At 44.5% G+C, this 26,834-nt stretch overlaps 1 protein-coding gene and 1 long non-coding RNA gene across 4 annotated transcripts; both read right to left on the bottom strand.

Annotated features, from left to right (window-relative positions):
- Positions 1-12,774: 12,774 nt before the first annotated feature.
- LOC114798893 (uncharacterized) lies at positions 12,775-13,339 on the bottom strand. Its single transcript, XR_003751135.1, has 3 exons — positions 13,282-13,339; positions 13,000-13,093; positions 12,775-12,864 (listed from the first exon to the last, which is right to left on the bottom strand). It is a non-coding gene; the product is annotated as an uncharacterized LOC114798893 (long non-coding RNA).
- A 459-nt stretch (positions 13,340-13,798) lies between these two features.
- On the bottom strand, positions 13,799-26,451 carry ptpn18 (protein tyrosine phosphatase non-receptor type 18). Of its 3 annotated transcripts, none has more exons than XM_028994615.1 (17): positions 26,123-26,451; positions 24,678-24,786; positions 23,433-23,509; positions 23,199-23,294; positions 23,079-23,117; positions 22,914-22,982; positions 21,727-21,789; positions 21,265-21,407; positions 20,838-20,904; positions 20,671-20,748; positions 20,500-20,589; positions 18,982-19,064; positions 17,143-17,462; positions 15,867-15,898; positions 14,986-15,013; positions 14,497-14,586; positions 13,799-14,071 (listed from the first exon to the last, which is right to left on the bottom strand). In XM_028994615.1, exons 1-17 carry the CDS (start codon positions 26,195-26,197, stop codon positions 13,998-14,000), a joined length of 1,533 nt encoding a protein of 510 aa, XP_028850448.1. In that variant the 5' UTR covers positions 26,198-26,451; the 3' UTR covers positions 13,799-13,997. The 3 variants fall into 3 exon arrangements, 2 of the variants coding, with proteins under 2 accessions (XP_028850448.1, XP_028850449.1); XM_028994616.1 differs by having other exon boundaries at positions 18,982-19,061; positions 26,123-26,450; XR_003751091.1 differs by lacking the exon at positions 15,867-15,898 and having other exon boundaries at positions 14,021-14,071; positions 26,123-26,449.
- Positions 26,452-26,834: the final 383 nt, after the last annotated feature.

Below are 26,834 nucleotides of genomic sequence, written 5' to 3' on the forward strand. Positions count from 1 at the left end.
ACCGCCTCGCTTTCCTCAGAAGCGGCGGCACGGCGGCGGCCCCTTTAAATACGGACGGTACCACTGCGGCGGAGGCGGGGGGCGCCCGGTTACAAACGAGCTTCAAACAACCGCCCGATCCGTCTCACCACGACACACCGCGGTCTTACGTGCTTTAACGTAGATAGTGGGTCGAACACGGGCCTTTTTTGCTAGGAGTGTGGAATAAAACGTTTCATCACAAAATCCGATGTCCGCGAAAAGCCCCCCGATTGACTTAATAGTACCGCCCCGCCCTTTATCGAGTATTTTTCTACCATCCCAGATGTTCGGGGGGGGGGGGGGTGCCTGTCTCTGAAGTCAGACGCATACGTCTGTCACAGAACCGCACACTGCACCCTACACCCCCCGTTAATATTTACTGTATGATCCGAGTTCTTGTTGACGAAACGGCAATCTGTCGGAGTTCGGGGCGTCATTCGCCAAAAAAAAATGCTCCTTTCGGAAAACGCGCCGTGGAAAAAAGAAAGAAAGAAAGAAAGCCTGCGAGCCACGCCGTCCAATAAAGCCCATCTCCCTGCCACCCTGTCTGTCTCTGGTATACATGCGTGCCCACGTGGGTGCCCGCCTGTGTACCAGCCTGTCGGCCATGTGTGCCAGATGCCTAAATTGCCGTTCCCTGTATATTCATTATGAGAAGGGCATTCGTTGCACATATGACTTGCAATTTTTTTTTGGCAAGCTCGCTCTATATGCAAAGCAATCTTCCACATCTCCATGTTCCAAATCGAGCCCGGAGCCGCGAAATAATAAGAATAATCCGAATCCATTTTATAATACGGCTTAGGTTAATTTTGTAAATTTGTGTGCTAATTATTTTCAACTATGCACAAACCACGATGTTTTTATATAATTTATACCAAAAAAAAAAACCCGCCTTGCTTAATTGTGGCGTTAGATTAAACCCAGACGGTTTTGCTAATCTCGTCGTATTGATCAGGTTTCAGTCAATTCGATCAATACGTTTCTATGTAATGTCATTAGGCAGATACGGACAATACCTAGATTACTTTAAATGCTTTAATCATTACAAAAAGCATTGATGGGCAGGAATGAGTTTACATATTGCATATTCAGCGTAAAACTATTCACAACCCAAGCGTTGGCACAGTATAGGATAAAGGTTTTGACACACCTACTCATTTTTACCATGCAGAAAATACTCAAAACGATGAAGTGATGCAGATAAGGTTATTACTTCATTCATTACTCTACTTCATTAGACATCGGGATGGTTTTCTACCAGTCCTGAAAGAATAGGTGTGTACGTGGTGTAGAATTTTTTTACATAGTAATAAACACTACCTATGTAATAAACACACTATATAGGTATACAGCACTGTTCAAAATACAACACAAAATCCTCAGCTGCAACGATTTGTTAATGTAACAACCCCAGTTTCCTTATTGTCATGAAACAATGACATGGTGTGTGCACAGAAACAGACTCTGTTCTCCTATTGTTCTCTGAGCAGCAATTCAATATTGTTCTCCGTCTGTAGACTTTTGCTTGTAGACGATCATTCACAGAGTTGGGAAAGACCGAACCCCAGTTGTTCTGCCGCATCTCTACATATCAGCGGGAACGTTATTGACACTTTCCCTTTTTAATCAGTATTATTTACACACAGTTCCTCCCTGAACTGTTTCAGAATAACTGGTGGAAAGATGAAAAAAAGGTTTAATTAGTTTCACTAGAGACCAAAACTACTGCACATTATCTATGTACACACACACACACACACACACACAACATATGTATACTGCACAGTGCTCTCTGTATACACACACACACACACAACATATGTAAACTGCACAGTGCTCAATGTATACACACACACACACACGCACACACACAACATATGTATACTGCACAGTGCTCTATACACACATACACACACACACCCACACAACATATGTATACTGCACAGTTCTCTCTGTATACACACACACAACATATGTAATGCAAATAGAGCAACTTCATAAAGCATGAAAAAAGTCCTACATTGTTTGTTGCAGGAACAAACGTCAGTGGCGATATTAACCAAGCAATTGCAACAATTACACAGTGGGGAGGTAGACGACGCCAAATCCAATGAAAAATGTTATTTCAGAGCGAGGGCCACATCTGAGAGCGTCACCCGTTATTAAGGGCGTCCTCCGTCACTCAGAAGTAATGAAGTTTGATGTAATCCAACAGAAAGTAGCGAGCCAATCCACTTATTCAAATCATGTGGCCCGTAATTGCCTGTTTATGGAAAAAAAAAATTACACTTGCAATCTTCCACTGTAGTAAACAAACGCAAATTGTGCTGGTGGAAGAACACATGCACACACACACAAACACACACACACACATGAAACAAACTGGCGCTGCATATAGCAGGATTAATTAGACGTGTCAACGGCTTCCGTGTATTATTCTACCTGGGCGACATGAAAATCTGACCCTCCTTTTTTTTTAAATTTGCTGACTCTGAGACTCTCGTGGGACTTTGTTACCACGAACTCCGTCCTGTTCTGGGCGTGTTGGGCCAAGGGCGCGTTTCGTATCTAAATACGAAAGTACAGCCTGCCCAAAATAAGCCTCGGCTGGGCAGGGGGAGCTCGGCAAGGCCTCCCTGTAATCGAGGCCGGCCTGGAGCTTGGCACATGTTGCCAGTTGAGCTCGCTCGCCTCTGTAATTGTGTGCATCTGTAATCGTAAGCCACTTGAAGCGGACGGGCTCCTCGCCCCACGTCTCCCCGACCGCGTTGCGAGGGGACTCGCCGGGGGAAAGAAGCGGAGGGAGACGGGGGAGAGAGAGCCTCCGGAGCAGATGAAACGGGCCCTGTGGTTTCCTTTGAAAGAAGCACACACGCCCCAGCCATTGCAATGTGCTGCTGCCACACTCCACACCCTATTTGTGAAGGAGATGTGTTATTTTGAAAATCATAATTTGGAAGAAAGACAAGGAACAAGCGCTTGGTTTCTTTCGTTAAATAAAAATAGATTTGATATCAGTATCCTGTACACAACACAATTCAATGAAGTTTGTGAAAAATGAAAACCACAATCTTGTTCTTGGTTTTTAAAAAAGACCCTTTTGCAACAATATCTGCTGAACACAAAGTGTAGTTTTATTGTCAGTTTGATGACTGTGTAAGGTCACGAGGTGCACAAAATATGTTATTAAAGACCCATAATCGGTTTATTCCAAGGTCTTATTTTCACGTGTCCCTGGTACTCACTGCAACAATAAAAAATTCTGATCGGCCAAAGAGGCTCCACATATGACTCACGGGTAAAAGGTACTGGAGAATACCTGCAGCATGGTGGTTTGAAGCGCCTGTGGAGCTCTTTACTGCCCCCCAGTGGTTGTAGGAGAGCTGGAGAGTTTTTTTGTCCAGAAAAAAAAATCTATACATATGAAAACTGTAATATAATATAGAATACTAATGCTGTTTGTGTTTGAGGAGGTGTGTCCCAGCACGCTGCTTTTCCCTACGAAAACCCCTCAAGCCCAGGCAGCTGAACAATGCAGTGTGGGTAAATGCAGCCCAGCTCAGAGTAGGTGTGTGCGTGTGCGTGTGTGGTGGGCTAAAACCAACACTGGTGATGAGAGCCAGTGATGGGAATAATTTCAGACTATTAATTCACTTTATCGTTTGAGTGTGGGATTGATGAAGGGCTGTTCAGCGCTGCAGTATTGTGAAGAACCTGTCATGAAGAAAGAGCACACCAAAGAGCATCAAATTCAGGCCTTTAAAATTCATCGGGGTGGCTTGCGCTGATTGCACAGGCGTGGGATATATCAGTCTACTGTTCGAAAAACGGGGCCAAACCCCAAAATCCAGCACTGAATCCCACAATTAACCCCGCAACGCTCCCGGAGGGAATGAACCTGTAATTAGTGGATGGAAGCTAATTGATGTTGATATAACGCTAAAGCGTGCCACACTGATGCATGACACAGGGTGATGGAAACATTATCATTCGAGGGAAATATTCAGAAATGCACTGCCGCTGATATAACCTTTGCTGAATTTTCAGTTGATTTAGCATCATGTCACGACAATAACAATATCTGCAGTGTAATAAATACTCCCCGTCTGTGTACCCTCCAGCAGTGATTTCCTCTCAGTGCTGAAATGAAGGCCTATTGTGTCGTGGCAACAACGTCTTCAGTTCCCCCGTACGTTCGTAATGAGTTTTAAGGCATTTCTCTCTGCAAAAAAAGAATATTTTCCTTCCTCCCAGCCGTTCCCCTGCAGACATTCTGCTGTAAAAATGACTGTCCCTTAATTATCACGTCAAGATCGCTTTTTTTCTACCTTCGTAAATTCCCCGGGCGTAGGCAAGCCTCTCCAGAGAGTCTCTGTGTCCCTTTCCCGAGCCAAGAGTCCTTATCACGGACTTAAAAATTGCACGTCACAGCTTATCAGCAACGCTATGTTATGTATGACACACTACGTTTTCCCTACTTGAGTCTTCGCCAGTGCTTTCGCAGAAGCTGGCCAGACTTTGTATGCACACTCAACAGGTGTAGCTGAAATGTAAAAAAAAAAAAAAATTATGTATCTGGAATGCATAAGGAATGCCCGGGAAACAGGAGAAGCAGGAACTCCAATGCTGTATCTCCATTCTTCATCTTTGTCTCAAAAAAAGTTTCTCCAAACATTCTTTGCAGATTTGAATTCTTTAGAAAAAGAAGAGAACATATTAAACCTAATCCAAGATAAAATCCCCATCTTAAAGGTGACAGCATTTTTGGACTTTTGGTCAATATCAGCTACATACAATATTTTTGATTACATTAATGCCCTTTTTGAGCATTTTTTTTTTACATTTTTAAAAAAAATTGGTGATCATTCTGGCTGTGGTAGAGCATGAATTTCCTAATCGTATTTTTAGCCAAATATTTGAAATCCAGTGTTTTTTTACTCTTAGATGCCATCCGTACTCTGTACACGCACAAAATATGCCATAAAATCCTCATACATCAATATTTCAAATTTCTTTTTTCATAAATCACTAGGTGAACTTGATTTCTTTACAAAAAACTAAACAAGCCAATTGAACAATTTATTTAAAAAGCATTTTCCCCCTTTACAATAAAGAGTGGGGGGATGAGGCCATATTGGTAATTTGAGTCTTGGACATGTCAAATATCAACAAAAAATGTATTTGATTGCATTTGTATTTTTTGTGTAGTGTCTAATAATGCCTCTCAAAATTCTCACACATCAATATTTCTTTCTAAAGTTTTTTTTCTCATAAATCCCTTAACCAAACATGAGTCCTTTACAAATTTAATTTAATACCTTTTAAATCCCTTTAATCTTGACACCTTTGTGGCCAAAAACGGCCCATTCGCTTCCATTGAAACCACATGTTTTAATCTCTCACGTGGTCAATTTCAGCATTAAATTTGGAATAAAACTGGTTATATTTAAACTGGTGATTGGGGAAGTGGTAGCCTAGTGGTTAAGCAAGCGGCCCCATAATAGGAAGGTTGCCAGTTCGAATCCCGATCTGCCAAGGTGCCACTGAGGTGCCACCGAGCCACTGTGCAGCAGTGTATCACAATGACAGTTACTTCACTTTCATCTTTTCACTAAACCATTTTCCCATTGTAGGTCAATGCATGAAATTCTTGTATTTTTTTGCCAGTTATGTTATGGAGTTGTGTGTCCACCAGGGGTACACCAAAAGGCATTTGTGTGTGTGTGTTTGGTTCAGTCCAGCAGCACCTATTACACTTGATGCAAATGGTAGAAGATTGTTTTAAAATAATCACTGCATGCTTACACCCACCCACACAATCCCACACACATTCACACACTTGCACACACACACATGCACACACACACCAATGGGAAAATGGTTGAATCTGGTGCAACAGCGTGGAATAACTAGTTTTATTCTAAATTGAATGCTGACATTGCAGAATGCATGATTTTATACTGTAATGGCCAAAAAATGAGAAACAATGTGATTTTCATTAAAGTGAATGGGTCATTTTGGCCACAAAGGTGTTGAGAGGAACCCTACACAAGTTGTTGTTTATCTTTGATATGTTGTTACTGGCAAGGTACCCATCTTCAGAGCATGCCGTTCCACCACTCTGGGAGTGCCAGGCTGGGTTCCGGTGACCGCTGCCCCATGAACCCGGCACCCAACAGCCACTTCAGATATACGCTGCTGCAGGTATGTGCCCTCCTGCGACAATGACTGTGGCCTGCCGGAAACCTGATCACACAAGGCAGTCCGCTGGGTTTATTGTGGGCTCTGACATTCTGTCATGCGGCCACAGGTGGCAGAGGAGACAGGAGAGAAGGGCGTGTGTTGGACGAGACGCAAAACCCAAACACGGAGCAGTGCAAAAAGAGATCAGACAAAGAGACGAAAAGGTAAGGAATGTTTTAACTATACGTTGGATGAGCCGAGTCAAAGTATGACGAACCAAACAATGACAGGTGGATGCCGGTTTAAATGCGGTTACGTCATTTCCATGTTCCCGGGGTCACATGAGCGGCGTCACATGACAGAAAATGATTCCACCAGAAGATAATGGGATCAGGTAGGCTGTTCCAACATATTTTAAATAACATCTTTCAGACAATTTTTTTCAAATAGATACATAAACACACATTTAATTTATTGAAATTAAACTGCACATAAAACTATGTCTACAAATCTGGCAACACTTGTGTCCAGATCATTTAAAAAGCTCGTTAGGAAATATCAGATTTGGCACCATCTACTGTTTTTTTTTTACTAGACACCAAATGAAACATAATATTTCAGGCATATTTTGAGATAAATGGTCTCATATTTAAACCAGTACGACACTTACAGCAGATATTTGATGTAGGTGTAATTAGACACAGTGTCTGGATTTTGGATGTACACCCCCATACAGAGCTTCCAATATCTTCAAATCCCTTGTGAGATCCTTGTTTGATTCATTAGAACAGATGATAAAATATATATTTTAATGTAGCATTATCGACAAATTCCTGAGCAGTTCCACTGCTTGTTATATCTCATGTGAAAGTGGGGCATTTTGCATTAAAATTAGAGTTATGCATTGAATATATTATATTATATAATGGAAAATGTACGTTTGTGTGTAGGTCAGGAGCCGTTGCGGCAGTAGGAGCAGAATACATCATCCCAACACAACAGCAATTTCCCATGGTTCAATAACTTCAAGTACAAAACCACAGTGGAAGAAATGGTGAAAAATTGTGAGTGTGACTCATAAAATCAGATCAAATAAAAAGCGAAGTTAATTTATGTACAGACCTACAGAAACACATGCCGACATGCACACTCGCACTCGTCCGTACACAGCCAAAAACGACCCACTCCACGCATCTCCTTTTTCCCCCCTCTGTGTGGTAATGGAATCCACATGAAAATGAATGCCAGTTCCCCTCTCTAATTTGCTCAAGTCACCATAAAAGTGCCTGGATCATGCATGACAATGCCCCCCCCAGCCCCCTGCAAACTGCTGCTGCTGCGTGCACCCCTTTTTTTCCGTCCCTATCTCCTTCCCCCAGCTCCCGGTTCTCCCTCCTGCTCTGCCCATATGGGCCCTGTAAGCCGCTGCAGCTGTTTTGACCGCAGAAAGTAGCCCTCCTCCCACCCAGAAACCACACAGAGGTGGGGAGGGCCTGCAGCTCACGAAGCTTCTACAGCAGGCAGTAGTTTCAGAGTTGGCCGCAGAGCCATAAAGCGTCGCCTTTCATCCAGCTGTTTATGCGCTCTCCGAAAACGTTGGTTTGTGTCGCGGGGCCTCGGCTCACCGGAACAAGGCGCTGGCGACTAGTGTCGAGGGCTGAACGCGGGCCCCAGTCACACGCCACAGCGAGCGGCGTGCCGCGTTGGCGCTTTAACGTGCCTGTTGTTTTAGATCGCCTTTTGTTGCGTCGCCACTGAGGCTCGCAAACAACTTCAAAGTGCAGCTCAAACAGTTGCCAAGCAACAACTCTTTGTGCCGTACCCCAAATACAGCTTTCACACCATTGTAGTCGGTGGGGTATTCCGGTGGGGAAATTATTGCTTTCCTTTTCACAGGCGCACTGGTTTCGGCTCCAGAAACTTGCGTCGACAGTGAAAACTCTGGGACAAAAAGGTGAAGAAAGTACTAAAAAATGATTTTAATCCTTAATCAAAGCAGAGCGATGTCGATGGCATTCATTCGGCACAAATGAAACGGAATAAATAAAAAAAATACTAAAAAAGAATTTTGTGGCAATATGATGGTTCCGCGAAATAGAAAAACTTGCAGAGCTGCGGTTGTTCAGTTCGGCCCTAATCCCCGTCACTCGGCTCACAATGGACACCGCGCTTTTCCATTACCTGCCCACCTGATCGCTGAAGATGCTCTCAGAAGATAGCTTTCAGCCCAAAGTGGAGACCTAATATCCTTTCAGGGGTAGATTTGGAATTGATGTTTTATGTGTGTATGTGCTATTTCTTTCTTTCTTTTTCCCGCCGTGGCCTGGATAATTAAAACACACGCTGGAAATTACCTGTCACCTAGCAACTACTCCGGAGTCTATATTTGCCAGAGTGAAAATGAATAATCAGGTGCTTAAAAGCTCTGTCAGAGCAGGGCATCGTGAAAAAAGCTCGAGAAAATATCCTCCAACGTAGAGTCCGTTTTTTCGTCCGTTTATAAGAAATCACCAAACGTGTTAAAATGCATTAGTTAGTGCAACCGTCCCATGTTCACCATGTGACAGGAAACACACAGGGACGGAGCAACATACTGGGGTGACAGGAACACAATGCTCGAGATTAGAAACACCCACGAACAAACGACTGAACGCCAGGAAAACCTGGTCTGGAGTGGCAAAATGAGTTTTTTAACTAATATTTAAAGTTGGTTCTCTCCCCTCGATATGTGTGGGTGTTAAAATATTCTGTAGGTCCTCCTCTTGCGGCGTGGACTCCACATGAACTCTGAAGGTGTGCAGGGGTACCATTAGGTCTGTTTAGCTCCATCACACTGAGACCCGGGCAACTTTGGAGGTCAGGTCAAGACCCGGAACAGTACCTGAACAGTTGTGGAATGGAAGTGAGTCAGTGTGTCACTGCAGCCATGTTCCTGTCACCGGTTTCTGATGCTTTGACCGCGTCCTCAAACGTCCAGACGCTCCTACCAGCCCCTGAGCGTCCATCATCCGGATCGGCAGCGGCAGCAGCAGCTGTCCCCTCCCTCGCATGCCTGCGGCCTCCCTTCCACTGCTCCAGCCAACACCCGAGCCCGGCTAACCCAGCCGGTGCCGCGCTCAGGGCCTCACCGCCATCTCAGCAACAGCTCTGCACTGTGGTTAACTAGAGGACGGAGGACGTGGGGGAAAGAGAGTGGGGGAGGGCGGCAGACCGCACCGTGTGCAGCCATAAGTCTCTGGGGGAGAATAATCTGCAGTTAGACCACAGGTTCTGCTCGCTCTCTCTCTGCCGCCGCTCCGAACTCCCGCCAGCTCTCCCAGAAAGCCACGGGCAGCCGGCAGGTATTCCAGCCTCATACTGGCACCCGACAACTCGCTCATTTCTATTAACAACGATCCAATCAGTGGAGCGAGGTGTCTGTGATCAACTGAGGATACAGTACATTCGACAGGGACAGAAAACTAATGATTGAATGTGACAGAAGAGCGCAAAGCATCCAAAACCTCAGATGGCGCACGGCTCCTAAATGGCTTTTCCAGCACATCATTATACAATATCCAGAAGGTTTATCAAAATACTGGAAAAGGCACATTTCAGAAAGGGAGTTCATAAATAGTCCATGTGCAGCAGGAGTGCGCAATTAAAACCAAATGGCTCTGCACAAAAGCATTGTACAGTATGCTCAAGGCCCTATAATTCCTAACCTCGTCATTGAGAATTTGCAGAGTGCCAAACGAATAAAAAAGAAGCAATTGAAGGACACGGCTTGCTCTGTCTGAGACAACTGAATGCAAATCTCATAAAAAAGGGAATATTAAAATAGGGTAATTTGTGTCTTATATGTATAAATTAAGACACTTTTACATTTCAGTATTGTAAATAATTTGGGGATTTATTATATGGGGATTAATTATTATTCCCTCACACCCCCAAGGTCACGAAGTCGGATGTGAGTTATTATGCTCTCCCATTATGGTTCTCCAGTTTCCTCCCACTACAGGCAGGTACACAAGGTGGTTTGGCGACTCTGAAATTTGAATGGTGTCTGCCGCGGCCTTTCTCCCCGCCCTGAGTGAGTCCCTGCCCTACGCCCAACGGCGGGCTCCTGATATGGATTCAGTTGTTACGCAGAGCCTCTGAGTGAATTTCAGACTTTCATGAGCCATCAGCAGCAATCATAAACATTACAAGCAGAAAAAGAGTACACGTCAAATCTCGTCCTCGTGATTGAGCTGGTTAGTGCGGGTTTTCCTCTTCATTAGGTCCACCAATGTTTCACCTTTTGTGCTTGTTTTATTCCACCTGTGTGTTGTTTCATCTTAGTCTTCATATAAACTTCCAATCCCAGTCTGGATTTGTCCTTCATATGGTACAGTGTATTACTGTACCATATATTTTTTATTCACATAGATTCTGCAAATATGCCTTTTGGGGTATTTTTTCAATGATTCCATTTTTGAACCTTTCTGAATTTAACAATGACCATTTTGCATGAGACTGTATAACTGACATTTTGCGATGCCTTACAAGCCTATAGCATCACAAAAAAGGTAAAGAGAAATGACTCGTTTATATACCATAAGTGAAAAATGGTGTTACAGGAATGTGGCTTTTATTATGGTTATTGAACTTTTGCCTCCATTTGTCAAAGCCAAACTACTGATCTGAAAACCACGCCACTTCCTTAATTGGAAGCAGCCTCCTTCCCTCTTTCCATGTCTTACAGCGAATGTCATCCTCTCTGTCCTCCCACTCTGCATCTCGCCCTCTCACTCTCAGAGCCCTCCTCCCCTCCCAGCGTTAACGTCCTCTTTAATCAGGAGCCAAGGAGGACTCCTCAGAAGCCTGGCTGATGTTTATCCACTCCCTTATGAACCCGGCACATGAAAACATGTTGGACTTTGCAGGAGAAGAACCGGGAAAGGGGGAGAGAGAACAAAGAGGCAGTGGGGTTTAACAGTCCACACTTGGAAATTTACAAAAACAAGAGCCCCTAAAATGGGAGAAAATGTCTAATAAATAGCAATTAAACATAATCACCATTTCTCATGAACGGCGATTGGACTAATTTAGGACATAGCCCAATGTGGCACAGCAGAAGTTTAATTATATTAACAATGACATCATGTGATTGCAGTTTGCTCTCAGTGTAATGCCAGGTGGCGCCATATCTCCATATGTCATTGTGTCATCCCTAATTAACTTCACACGTATCCCATTACACCTGAATTAGTATTAATATCATTAGTATTAACCCCCTGTGTTCCTCCCACCATTGTCACTTGTTGCATGTACAAGTCCCTACATGTGTTTATGTGTTTACCCGCTGGAGTATATTACTGTTTCTACTTTCTGGCCCTCTTCTTCTGTTTCAGTTATTAATAAAGTGTCACTATGTCGTGCAATCGTGCCTCATCCCTGGCGTGACGCTCGGCAATAAGAGAAAACACAAAACCTCAGCATGGATCTTCGGATTTCGCGTCCGCAACGAGAAGTAGTTCCATCTGCCATGTGTCTGTTAGTGTTGTTGCCAAGCAACACCATTCAGCCCCAGCAGTCAGGTAGGTAGCAGATGCCCCTCACTTTATGTTGTCAGCAGTAAACGGAGATGAATACAGCGAGAATCCTTACAATGCCTGGCAGCCAATCAGAAAGAGGCGGGAGCTAACACCGATATATTTTATGAATGATATGTTTGAGTGTTAAAAAAAAAAAAAAAAAGATCAAACTAGAGTGTTATACAAAATGCCCTAGAAATGGTTTCAGAATGTTTCAGTCAAGTGGTGTGAGTAAAAGAAGCTTCATCCAAACAGATGGGGATCAATACCCATGTGCTTCTTCTCAGTACAGGCATTCCTTGTTTTGTTGGCTCCAAACCGGCCCTCAGGCAAGATGGAAGCCTCCTGACCGGAGTCGAACCCCTGAGACCCCCCTTTTTTCTGCCTGTGGTGGCTTGGCACTACCACAGTAATGACAACTCCATCCTGAGAGGACACATTTACTCAACCACAGACACTGTTAATGACCCAATCCCCCAAAATAACGTTTCTGTCATGATCCGGTCCGACAGGGGTTACTCCGGGTCCGGAGTTTCATGTCAGTCTTGTGTAATGTTCCCTGATCGTGTTCACCTGTGTATAATAATATGAGTGTATAAAGCTGCCCTGCTGTGTCTGTTCGTTGTCGGTGATGTTCTCCTGTCTTGTGACGTAGTGCGTATGCGTCCGTCCTCCTTCCTCGCCATGTCCAACCATCATGACAGTTTCAAATGAGACCGCTTTCAACCTATCGCTATGCTGTTCATATAGAGGCCATTTAATGAAAAACAAAGGTATTAAATACAGTTTGGGGGTATTAATCACGGTGAACAGTCTCACAGAGTCACAGATTTAGAGCATCAGAAGAACCACTTGATATGTTCTGCATGACTGGCACATTAGCATTAAGTGCTGTGTGACTACACTGCAATAAATGTAAGATGTTAGGCATGCGCTAACACCATCGATTTGGGATGGGAGTCCGCCTGAGCCTTCGTGCCCGCGTTGTACGGAGGCGGCGCTGCTGATGGTGGGTGAAGGGTTCCGCAATGAGATTGCCCAAGGCTTAGGTTGAAAAGCCATGGCAGAAGGTCATTAGATTCTCGTTTCACATTAGCATCTGCTGAATGGAATTAGCCACCCCGAGCAGCCGAGACAAAGAAAAAAAAAACACCACAAATGAAGCCAGCAAACAGGGGGCGGCCATTAAGCACAAACCCCCTCGCAATCTCCACAATCTCTTCTCCTTTCTCACCGCTCTTCACAACATCTCGACATAATCTCACAGAGCAACAGCCGAGCGCATGGCCTTTGATGGGGGTCCAGAGCCGGGTTTTTGTAACTAAACGCTGGAAAGAGAAAAAAGAGCCAGTCAGGAAGGGGCCCAGAGGCGCAGAGGTGTCACAGAACAAATGCCAAACGGCCCGTCCAAATCCTGAGAGTTCACAGCACTTTGACAAGGTTCATTAAACACTCTGTCCTTCCAAACCTGGGTGACACAAGCAGAAGGGTGTTCAATAACAATTAAAGCACTCACTGATTCGCGGATGTCGCAGGCATGGAAGCAGCTCGCAGCTTCTCCACCAAAACCCAGGCGTCTGGCAGACAAACGTGCAACGTGCAATTTTTCCATGAGAGACACACTACGACGTTGTGAGTGCACAATGCCGGCCCCTTTAAAACAGGATTTCCAGAAAGAAAGGCATCTTCTAACACATCACCATTTTTTTTTTCCAGTGAATTTTGACCAAAAAAGCCATCCAAAAAAAATTGAATTAGCGGAACAATATTTCAATTGGGTTCTGTTCCGCAAAAAAAACAAAAAAAAAACAAAACACAAACCATATGCTGAGGTCGGGGCTTTGATCATGTGCTTATTATATTTTAGGAGAGCCGAGAAGCCCCCCCCCTACACACACACACACACACACACACACACACACACATGACCTGGTTTACCTGCCTTTGTTTTTTACTGCGGATTGAAAAGCGACGACTCAACACTGCCCCCTATTGACAGTGGCACCAACACAAAATAAAATTCAGGCATCAGCACTGGATGAAAATGACAGGTTTATTAAAATAAAAAAGCATTCAAGTGTATTATGTAAAAATGCAAGGGAGGGGTGACAACCAGGAATGACAAGTAATCAAGTAACTTTAAATGAATGTATCAAGTAACTTTAAATGGAACTCTCCATTTAAAAAAAAAAAACTCTGATGTAAAAATGCCAAGCTTGACGGCAAACCGGGTCAGCATTCTGCTCGACTCCATTCCGACGGCGGATTCCGGGGCCCTTTGGGTTTCTTAACTCGACAGTTGAAACCTGCACAAAAACAATCACAGTGACATTCTACATGTCTACACTACAGGCCCATCCTTGTTTAAAAAAAAAAAAAAAATAAACGATACACCATTTTTTCAAAAATGATAAATGTAATTTGTTTCATTATTGAGTCACAGAGGCTCAAATTACAGATGCCGGAAAGGTGTTTGTACATAAGTTATTTCCCAAAATTTCTGCAAAGGATGAAATCTGTGAATCTGGGGAGCGTGTTGTTTATTGCTGTGTTTTCTTATTATTTATTACAGTTAATCAGCCACCCAGGATCCCGCTATGCATACTTCAGGGTCACTGTGGGGTAGAAAGGAATCGAAGCTTTGCTAATTGGATATTTATAGTGTAGTAATACACTAGCTGTACTAGCTGGTGTTAAAATATCGTGTTACGGCCGGACAGGAGCCGCTCACCCATGTTGCCAGGCGTGCAGAAACTGCCGGATTCTTTCAACAGATTGGTCACATACTCATAGTCGCCGCTGTTCGAGACGCGGCCATCAGCTGCGAAGGAGAAAGAAATAACAAGGTGTGGTGAGATCCACTTTGTTTACTCAGAAGCCGCTTCCCCTTTCCACACATCAACACGGTGCTAATTACACACAGTGAACCGCAGACGGCAAAACCGGCACGGCACTTTACAGGGTGGTAGTAGCCTAGTGGGTAACACACTCGCCTGTGGGTAAAACACTTGCCTATGAACCAGAAGACCCGGGTTCGAATCCCACTTACTACCATTGTGTCCCTGAGCAAGACACTTAACCCTGAGTGTCTCCAGATGGGGACTGTCCCTGTAACTACTGATTGTAAGTCGCTCTGGATAAGGGCGTCTGGTAAATGCTGTAAATGTAAATGGAACTCGTATTTAGGTTTAATGAAATTTTTTTTTAAAAATTCACTTACCTGACCCTCTCGGCGCGTGCAACGCTGGCTGTGAAAAGAAAAGTGACAAACAATCATTAACGTTTTTTCACTTGCAGAAGCACGGGAGGGAAAGCAGGCTGCGCTTATAAGCGTATGCTGTAATTAATGATCATCATTGCCATCACGGGCCTATTCAGTCACTCAGAAGTCCTGAGTACGGCACGTCTAAAGCAGCACGCCCTGCACAGCGGCAGCAGGTGGTTCGGAGAATCTGAGACCCCGTCCACACCAGAATGTTTTTCTCTAAAACTGGAATATTTCGAATTTCTAATCTGGCCTTGAGTCCACACGGAGACGGCGTTTCAGGGGACCCAGAATGGTTATTTTTAAAATGTCGACGGCAAAGCAGCTAATACATACACTGATGTATTAGCCCAACCTCCAACCTGACCTATAACTCTGAATGCGTCATACGTACAACAATGGAGGATAAAAGGTTGTGCCTCAGCAGCTGCAGAACCTCTTAAATCCTCTCTATGATGCACATTTCCAATGAAAAGGCAAGGCTGGAGATCAAGAACGGGTTCAACTCACCCGTTCAAGAAAAACTAGACGGGGAGAGCGGGGAGTTATAGCGCCACTTACAGGCGTAGAGGAGGGGTTAAAACAGGGTGGTAGTAAACTACTTAACCCTAAGTTGCTCTAGGGGGGGAGTGTCCCTGTAACTACTGATTGTAAGTCGCTCTGGATAAGGGCGTCTGGTAAATGCTGTAAATGTAAATTTAAAACAGAGTTTGGGCCGATCTCTGCATCTCCGTGTGGACGATAACACTCCAGTCTGGACGCAAGAAACAGAAAACCCGTTTTAGAGAAAGGTGCTCCTGTGTGGCTTTAGATACCCAGAGCCAGGTAGACATTACCTGAGACTCTCTGCTGAAGGCTGGCAAAGGTTCTTCAACATAAACAGAAATAGACAAAAAAAAATTAGGACCATTTTCACAGATGCGGGGGCAATGTTTTTATATGCATTTGAAGATGTAGTGCAAAGGGCACGTTTGCTAATGTCAGAGTAACTGATCTACATTAAGTACAGCTTCTTAACCACGACATTTACATCTTACTTAGCCAGTTGACCAAGAAGGTGTCTGGGCTCATGCAGGTCCTGATCGCTTGAGCAGCCACAGGGCGACGGGGCTGCATTGACGTGGAATGTGACCCACACTCACATTCAGCCCTACTACACACTAGTCTAGAATCACTATATTTCTGTTCAGTGGCATTTTCTACGACACCTGTATTCCGTAGGAGAGGCCCCAGGCCCCCTAGTGTAGGTTCTGCGTGTGTTCGGCTTTTCCGTTTTATGGAACAGCTTGTCTGTCGGTGTGAATACTTTTATTGCCTTTATTCAGTAGAAATAGGCTGAATAAATGAGTAGATTCTGCACTAAACCACTGGGAGGTTATATATCTATATATATTAAAGATGGTCCGTGTGTCATCATACTGCACCACATTCATTTCAAACACAGACACAAAAGAACAAAAATGACGATAACTGAGCTATTACAAAGAGGAAATGAAAGTGTGTATTTTTTAAACTTCCCTACATTCACTCTTCCTGCCGTCCATCTGCTGCTGCAGGTTTGTTTTTGTTCCTTCTGTTCCGTTTTCTTTGTCGACCTACAGACCCATCTGATGAAGTGATCATCACAACGCATAAAAAAACCGTACCCCATGCCAGATCTCAAACCCGTCAAATCTGTAACCCTTTTTATAGCTGCGCAAACAGCTGTGAACTGGATTTGCATCAACGCCCACCATGGATGGAGGAAACTAAACTAAATATAATGAGTGGCCATGAGTCTTTGACGTCTGTGATTTCCATAGAGGAGGCGTATCAATTCTTCTAAGATTCCTAGTAATAAAATCCCACCGACGGATGATTCGTTTCCATTTAAGCCCGTCCTGCACGCTGCTGACAGAAACAGGTCATAGTCTACGTGGCCGGATTTGGATGGAGAGTCTCATTAAAGCGGGAATCGATACCAAGCATTTTCGCGAGGCTTCAAAGTATCATACTAAGAAAACACGTTAATGTCCACTTTCTGCTTAATTTGTTGCGGAAGCAAAACCCGCAGGAATATGCGAAGCGACAGGGGCCTGTAGCAACCTGGCACGCCTCCAACCACAATCCCACCTGTTACGAGTTCGTAATCGCCATCCTTCCCCGCCGCCCCTGCCACCGCCCTCTGCTTGTCTGGTCCTGCTTTGTCATAAATTGATGTGGCAGCCGGAGCGGGGCTGCAGGTGGCTCGGCTCTTCGGTTTCACCGTGCTGTAGAGCTCGGCCACGGGGCTTTTGACAGGCCTCGGCTCATCGTTGTCGTAGTGGTGGGCCGCCGTCGCCGCGGGGCAGGTTGCCGTGGCCGGTGGCTGCCTGGTCTTGTTGACGACGGCATAGGTGACGTCCATCTTCTGAGTCGGAGGATGTGAGAGGCTCGGCTGCAAGACCGGCTTGCTGAAAAAGACCGGAGACAGGTTACAAGGTTCAATGCTGCATGTCACTTTTCCAGCACAGTTAATGAGACAGCAATATACACAGAAACAGAAAAAGCTGCTTGCTAGTTGTCAACATAGTGGAGCCCCTTTTATAAGTGTGTACTGTTTATTTGCACCCAGAAGATGAACTTTAATACAAAGTGTATTATATTTAATACAAAGGGACCTTCCAGGACTTCGCCACCTACTCTGAGGTCTCATTTTAACCGGAAACCTGCATACCAGCAACTGTGTTAGTATTTTTGACTATTAAAAGTTACAGGGACAGGGCCCCTGGAGACATTTAAGTGTCTTGCTGAGGGACACAATGATAGTAAGTGGGGTTTGAACCTGTGACTTTCTGGTCTTCTGGGTCATAGTCAACAGTCTTACCCACTTGGGATAGTAGCTCAGCTTATTAAAGCTGACTGAAGCGAAGGGTCACTGGCCCTCATTGGCATGGCACAGAAGAACTTTTCTTCGATTGCCAGACTGCTGCATGATGATTGGAGGAGGTTTATTTTGATTGACAGCATGTGTTAATTTTACACTGGTTTCTTCATTCATATAATTAAAGTAACTTGTGGCAGTTTTATGACATTTAGTAGTCTTCCGTACAAGGAGAGACTCAGAATTAAATAGCAGGGCAGACCGAGACCAAGACTCATTTGGTGAAGTCCCTGAAAAAGATGGTCAATTTAGTACGACAGGGTACCAAAAGGGACAAATGTACAAACAACATAATGAATTTTATGATATAGGCCTAATATGAGCTTGCCCTGTTTGAAAACCAGCAGGTGCCACTACCCTTCTTATACTCTTTGTCCATTAAATAGATCCTTCATTATCAATGAAAGTCTTTTTAGGTCAGCCACATAAGCATCATCTTAATTAATGTGTGTGTGTGTGTATATATATCAAATATTGCACATGAAGGGTTCTACGCAAGTCTGTATGTATTGGGAGGGGAATTTATGGATTTATGGTATTTATGCTCTTCACAGTCTGCAATTCTGACCGAGAAATAAAGACTAATATTAACATACACATTCCCAAGCACCACGTCTTATACAGTAAAGGGGAAAATGGCCCTTAGTCGCAAACTGCTAAATACAGCTGTGAGAGTGGGGAGTCTGCATTTTTTGTTGGCATGGGCAGATTTGCTGAGTGTAGATTTACGCTCACATTCATCCATAAAATGCATTTTCATGCCACATTTTCAGCTTTAAAGCCCCAGATTTGTTACAGCAGCTTCCTCGGTAATTTAGTAAATGCAGAAATATGAAATTTGTCATTCAAGAGTGAAAAACAGGAAGCTGCATGTGTGTGTGCCTATATGAACAAGACACTGCAGCAGCTGCCTTGTGCATTTCTGCACTCATACTTTGCGGGCACGGTGGTTTGGGGACACATGACACCGTCGCTTGCTCCCGCTCCCGCCGTAACGAATGCTGGTACTGACGTGCCGAATATACACTGGAGTGCAGAATTTCACTCACCTGTTGGTGTGGAGGCTGTCGGCGTCACCGGACGGCGCCGGGTTCACCGAGCCCACATTGCTGTACAGTCGCTCGAGAGGCTGCTAGGAAAGAAAGCGGTGCCGGGTTTATCCAGAACGCCACGTCTTTTCAAGAGAGTCGACTGGGCGATATCAGCAGCACAAATCATGCTTTGCATAGAGGAAGCCAGCAGCGTGAATGCTTCCTGCCCAACTTCTTTTTTTTTCTCACTCTCTTTTGTAAGCTGATATTAACATGAACTTTACGATTAGCAACTCATCATCAAATCCAGGCCATTTAATTTTTTTCAGGGTATTTTCGAAATGTTCTCCCGGCACATACATGTTGGGTAAATGGGGCTTTCCTCTCCTAAACAAATATGCCTGAGGTTTCCCACTTTGCACAAGCGTTGTGTAAAACGAGTTTACTCTCATTTTATGAGGTTGTAAGGTAGTTATATATATATATATATATACAGTACAGGCCAAAAGTTTGGACACTCCTTCTCATTCAATGTATTTTCTTTATTTTCATGACCATTTACGTTGGTAGATTCTCACTTAAGGCATCAAAACTACAGATGAACACAAGTTATGTACTTAACAAAAAGTTTGAGACCTGGCCTCCACAGTCACCGGACCTGAACCCAATCCAGATGGTTTGGGGTGAGCTGGACCGCAGAGTGAAGGCAAAGGGACCAACAAGTGCTAAACACCTCTGGGAACTCCTTCAAGACTGTTGGAAAAGCATTTCAGGTGACGACCTTTTGAAGCTCATCAAGAGAATGCAAAGAGTGTGCAAAGCAGTAATCAGAGCAAAGAAACTAGAATATAAAACATGTTTTCACTTATTTCACCTTTTTTGTTAAGTACATAACTCCACATGTGTTCATTCATAGTTTTGATGCCGTCAGTGAGAATCTACCAACGTAAATGGTCATGAAAATAAAGAAAACACACACACATTAGTCTACACCAAATCCACAGGCATGAATTACAGATTTTTCTCATTAAAAACTCAAGAGCGCCATCTACATTCTAGTGAGAGTAAGTACACTGGGTAAAATAAACTGGGTAAAATATACACAGCATCACAGCACACGGTGCACACAGTGAAATTTGTCCTCTGCATTTAACCCATCACCCTGAGTGAGCAGTGGGCGGCCATGACAGGCGCCCGGGGAGCAGTGTGTGGGGACGGTGCTTTGCTCAGTGGCACCTCAGTGGCACCTTGGCGGATCGGGATTCGAACCGGCAACCTTCTGATTACGGGGCCGCTTCCTTAACCGCTAGGCCACCACTGCCCCATAAATATTTATTCATATATATTTCACACACACACACACACACACACACACACACACATTTATCGGAATATTCAGATACATCAGAGGAAATGTTTTTATAAGAACATGAGGGATCATGGGTACTGATGAAAGTAGAATAGAGTAGAGATGAAAAATGATTTAAAAAAATAAAATTTCACAATGCAAAAGAAGCAGACTAAGGTATTTCTCACCTTAATGGGTTTTTGGTCAGAGTTTACAGGATATTGCAGCACCTTCTCAAACATTTGTACAACTGAGAGAAACAGAAATTCGTACTGCTCCTACAGAGAGGCAGAGGGCACCAAAATGAAAAGACAGGAGTAGCACATGGTTCAGACTCAGTTGGACATTTGTCGCCATACCTTGGTCTGAACGGCTGAGGGTCTCTGTTTTCTGAGCTCCAGGACGATGTCCCTAATGCTGAAATCCTCTGCGATTCGCTGATTAAGATTTTGCGGATTAGATGGGAATCACCTTGATTTGAAATGCTGAAAAGACGTAGTGGCGTAGCCAAGCTGGATTTGGGTACCTTGGTGTGTAGAAGATCGTGAATGTAGTCCAGCGCGCATATGACCCCAGTCCTTCCGCAGCCAGCGCTGCACACAGCAGAGCAGAGCCACACATTAATTACGGAGGAGCTGTTGCATGGCTACATGCTGATTTTGCCACATATTGCAGGGAGAGATGGGAAATTGGGCAACCAACTTGTAGCTCGGGCCTCCATCAGGTCCTGAATATTTAACATGTTCTCGCTTCATTTAAATGAGACCATTAAAATGCACGGGGGTGCGCGGTGTGGGTGATAAACAACGCGGCATTATACGCGCTGTTGAATTTTAATGGGCATATGGACGCCTCGTTGGAGACAGGCGTGGGGTGTGGGTGTCAGAGCAGTATGTCAGCGATGATCATGACAAGCGGGAGCGCTTTCGGAAGCGACTGACAGAAAGCGCGACCTGCAGTGGACGAGCACGGGGTCGCCGTGTCCCCCCTGGTCCTGACGGGCCATCTCCAGCATTTCTAAGATGCCGTCCGGCATGTAGGGAATGCCGTGGTCCGGCCAGGCCGTGTACTGGTACTGAGAGATGGTGTGCAGCTCCTGGAGATGAAGATGCGTTATGTTGACCTGCTCTACATGACACGTTGACAAAAAGGAAGTGACGAACAGACTGCAAAAACACGACGCCGGACATCGATGAGGTAACCGCTGCAAGTAAAAACGTTCAGTACGTACTCAGATCAGGCAAGACCAACACACACACACACAAATATATCTATTATTGTTTTTTTGTGTTTTGCATTCTGCAATAGTCACACTTTACCAAAAGTAATGTGTAATGTGATGTAATGACCATAATCGCGTTGATCAATGGCTTCCATTGTTCCTGTCTTTTTGGTGAAAGTGCAGCAGGACTTACGTTGTGAAATTGCACCATTAGTGTCCTCACGACATCTTCCTCATTTGGGCAAGTCTCACCCACCTGCCAAAGGAATGAGGTCTCAGTGAGGTCAGCGGGAAACGTCCATTGCAGGATTTCCTCTAGCTGTTCACCTTTACTAGTGCAAGTGAAGTGAAATTGAAGTGACGGTCATTGTGAAAGACTGCAGCACAGCACACAGTGCTTTTAACCATCACCCTTGGTGAGCAGTGGGCAGCCATGACAGGCGCCCGGGGAGCAGTGTGTGGGGACGGTACCTTGATCAAGGGGACCTCAGTGGCACCTTGGTGTATCAGGAGTCGAACAGTCAACCTTCTGATTACGGGACCGCTTCCTTAACTGCTAGGCCACCACTGCCCCTCTATTAATTACATGTAATTACCAGCACTAGGGTAATTAGCTCTTATGTCATTCCTCCCCAGGAGACCGGCGTTCACTCCGGCTCAGCAACCGATGCCCAGCTTCCCACTCCGTATCCATGGGTTGGGTCTCTGGTGCCACAACCTCCTCGTTTATCCCCTGTGATGTTGCACAAGCTCTCTCTGCACGTCTCCACATCAACCCCAGAGACCACGATGCTCAGTCACAAGCACACATTGTACCCTCCTATGTCAACCTTAAAAGAGTATGGCATCATGTCCTGTGACCCCGCCCCACACGGCCTTATTTCCGGCGTTGAGGCCAATAAGGTACACATTTAGTCACCCCACATCAAGCGCATCGCACCCAGTGCTGTCCACGCCGTCCCCGCTGCGGCTGCCAGATGGCGCTCCTGCGCCGCCGGAGACGCTGTCTGCTCACCTGTCAGGTCTTGCCACTCAGGTTGGCTCTAGCCCCCTGGGATTTCGGGACATGTGCCGAGTATTCGTGCTGATCTGTGCCAGCTTGCGATCGTGAGCCGCATCGTTAACTTTTCTGGTTCCGGATCTCAATCCAGTGACCGCTCGCACAATGTCTGCTTCCGGCAGAATCGCTTGGTTCTGCAAGGAAGAGCTGGTTTCTGGAATGAGGGATCGGATGGGCGCAGGAGGCGGGGCCTCCCGCTGCACCAGCGCAGCCAATGCAAAAAGTGAATGTGGTGCCCTGGTTTTCTGCAGAATAGTTGATGTGCTGAGGGGTTTAAAAGCGTACACATGTAAAGAATTTTATTTCACGTGGAACCTTACATTAGTGATTGTGAAGGCGCCAAAGACAGATGTCTCTCCAGGATCTGCCCAGTACTTCTCACATTTTTTCTTAAATGAGGGACAAATGTAGTTACTGTTTTTTTATTCAAGTAGCAGCGGTTCTTTTATGGCTAGATAAGCACACTGAAATGGGAAGAAACTTACCTTTCCCATTTCTACTTCTCTGCAGGCCATAATGATAACCTATAGATAAAATAGCGACATTTCATCAACAAACCAAAAAAATGAAAATGCAGTGGTTCCTGCAGATCAACAGGGTGTTACCTTCACATCATACTGCCAGATCATCCTCCAGAAATCGACCACAGTTACCTTCAAAGGCCCCTGAGTAGCAATGTACAGCTTGTTGTGTATGGCACCCTGGGAAAAGGAGGTTTTGGAGCCATTAACCTCAAATGACCATAATTCCCTGTTCCACTTAAGCCCATATTGCATAACAACACATAACAACATAGTAAGTGTAGGTAGTTTCTGATGAAGTACATAGTCTTGCTGTACCTGGATGAAATTTGCGTTGATGTAGTCCGTTTCATTGGGATCGGTGAAGAGCGACAGGGCGACCCGAGTGCTGTCGTCTGTCAAGAGCATATGTAAAAAATAAAAAATGCGAAATAGAACGGAACAAATTGCAACTTTGGAGGAAGTTATTCTCAGAAGGATTTACACGTTCACCACTGCCATCGGCTCACATGTGTAAAACAAGCATCAAAACGAAGAAGCGTGACGGCACCAAGCCACAGCAAGACACGTCATCATTGCTATAGTGGCAGAGCTGCAAGTCTGAATTGTAATGTCAGGCAAAAAAAAGCTTTTTGGTAGGTAAGCAAAAACTGGGTTGTTTTAAAGTTAACATCAAAAAGATCTTCATCTGACTACACGGCAGAGACTATATAAAGGAGGTGAAGATTAGATTAGCGGTACTAATATGATTCTAGACGCGGCGGCTTTGTTTTCTAGTGTAAGGCGGCATCAGGATATACATAAATAGATAGAACCGCTTAGCATAGTTGACTGTCTCTTTAAGGAAGAATAATTTCCATTATTATTTGCGCTTGCAGTTGAACCTCTTTCAATTGCACTTAGGTCTAACACTCAGATTACTGGAATTGTTAGGAATGGGTGGGAGGTGAAATTGGAGTTATGCACTTAACAAAAAGTGGAGACCTGGTCTCCACAGTCACCGGACCTGAACCCAGTCGAGATGGTTTGGGGTGAGCTGGACCGCAGAGTGAAGGCAAAGGGGCCAACAAGTGCTAAACACCTCTGGGAACTCCTTCAAGACTGTTGGAGAAGTATTTCAGGTGACGACCTCTTGAAGCTCATCGAGAGAATGTCAAGAGTGTGCAAAGCAGTAATCAGAGCAAAGAAACTAGAATATAAAACATGGTTTCACTTATTTCACCTTTTTTGTTAAGTACGTAACATGTGTTCATTTATAGTTTTGATGCCTTCAGTGAGAATCTACCAACGTAACACATTGAATGAGAAGGTGTGTCCAAACTTTTGTATATGTATGTATGTATATTTTTCGTTCCATTTTGTTTGGTTTTGTTTGTTTGTTTGTTTTTATTGGGGTATAGATTGGGGATTGTTTGAGCTGTTTTCTTTTGTTACCTCTTGAGAATATTGTTATTTCTCATGCTCTAATTCCAATATACAAAGTAAAAAAAAACAAATAAAAACATGGCTATTTAGACCTGTCTGGTGTCATCACTGTCAGTTAAAGTTGACCTCGTCACTCACAGGGCAGAATGTCTTTGTAACGGTTCTTCTTCGCGTTCTCCTCCAAAGCCCCGGCCTCTGCTCTGAGCATCAAGTCGCGCTTCAAGGCTACAGTCTGCTTACAGATATCCTGTTGGAAACGAACGAGTAGATAATTAAGACACGCCAAGACATGCATACGGAATGCTCAGACAAAAACACATTCCCACGCCACCACAAGGGGTCTCTGATTCGCCCCGTTCAGCTCAGAACATTCCGGTCTCCACATCCTTCACACTGTGGTTGTCAAGGTCTCACCGCTTATCACGGTTTAAGTGAAACATGACAATGTAAGACACGCAAGGCGCAATAAACCGGCAATAATTTATGAAAGAGTTAAATATCAAAGTTTGCAGCGGAAATCGTTTATCTTTTCATCTACGGCTCATCGCCTATGACCTCATTGCCTATGACTTTATAACATGGGGTGGACTAGCGGTTAAGGAAGTGGCCTCGTAATCAGAAGGTTTGAATCCCGATGTGCCATGGTGCCACTGAGCCAAGCACCGTCCCCACACACTGCTCCCCGGGTGCCTGTCATGGCTGCCCACTGCTCACAATGGGTGATGGTTAAATACAGAGGACACGTTTCGTTGTGTCACCGTGTGCTGTGCTGCAGTGTATCACAATGACAATCACTTCACTTTCGTTCTGAACTAGTGTAATCGACTGTAATTGATTTATCAATCACATTATTGAATGACTTGTTCACAATATTGAATTAAACAAATAAGCAGAATGAAGTGAAATGTGGCGTTTTTTATTTAATGATTAAGGATCGTATGACAGCTATAATGAGAACTGATCATTATAACTGTAAATTAAACAGGACCTGATTTTTTGGACACCGCCCAACATTAGTCATGGACTCTGCATCATCATACATGGCTCGGATTATTTTTACAGATAAAGACGACAGATCCCAGTATTTAGAACAGATGAATTTTCATACGCTCTCCACTAGAAGCAGCCATTTGTCACAAAAAGTCCTCTGTGTCCACTTCCACTTCCCTATCATACTGTTACCTGCAGCTTGTGCATAGCTCGTCGCCCTTTTCATTTTCAGAATCCAACAGAAAACTAAAAAGCCCCAGTTTTTCGTCCAATGCCAGTTCCTTTGTGCTTTTTAATGAACGGCTTTAAATATTTATTGCACTCGAACTTTATTTAGCCGTATCTCTTTATGAAAAGGACAGAAGCCCTGCTCATTACATGGTAATAGAATAAGTACTTGAATGAAGCACAGGATGAGTTGACTTCCAGTTTTATGTAACTAGTGTATTTATAGAGTATAATAATAGAGTGGCATGATAGTAAATTGCCGGGGCTGTGGACCGAGGTAAAAGCGCAGTGGACAGTAACTGATGGCGGGTAAAGGAGGAAGAGCCCGGCCCCGCTTACTGTACTCTCGCCGCGGATCTACTCACGCTGTACTCCTCGCCGCCCTCGCCGTCCGTCCGGCTCTTCACCTGCTCGATGAAACGGGACAGGTGCGCCTCCATGGCCGGGAAGGGTGGAGGACCAGCGGCGTGGGGGAGCGTGTAAGTGCGTGCGTGGGTACGTGAGTGTGTGTGCGTGTGTGTGTGTGTGTGTGCTGAACGGCACTTTCGACGTCACCGTTTCCGCCTCGAAACGCGACCTGCGAGTCCGAGAGAAGGAAGTCGGCGTCTTTGATAACAGGCGTCGTGACCCCAAAGTGGCCTGCGGCTGATTAAAAATGGAAAAATTAGAAAATGAATGAAAAACGTAAACGGGGACAATTACCTCCACATTTCCCTAGGAAACGTCGAGGTAAGGGGACTATTGCGTGTTTCTTCAGGAGACAGGACAAAGGTTGCAGTGACGTCACAGACACGCACAATCAAGGTTTAATTAAAGGGGCATCATAGGGTTAAAATACTTACGGTTTAAAAGTTGTGTTGGCTGAATACAAAATCCTCAAGTAAAAAAAAATGTATTCCGCATCAGGATATAAAAAGGAATGTACTCAGAATATGTTTAGGTTACATATGAAGTATAAGTGTAGTCCAGGCGTATTTAACTACACTATAAAACATGAACACTGGCTAAACTTATTAATCTGTCAATATTATGAGGCCATATCAAGAAAAATGTTTTTTCATGCATCTACATACAAAC

Source organism: Denticeps clupeoides, chromosome 10 (genome assembly GCF_900700375.1).
Source record: "Denticeps clupeoides chromosome 10, fDenClu1.1, whole genome shotgun sequence".
Classification (NCBI taxonomy): Eukaryota; Metazoa; Chordata; class Actinopteri; order Clupeiformes; family Denticipitidae; genus Denticeps; species Denticeps clupeoides.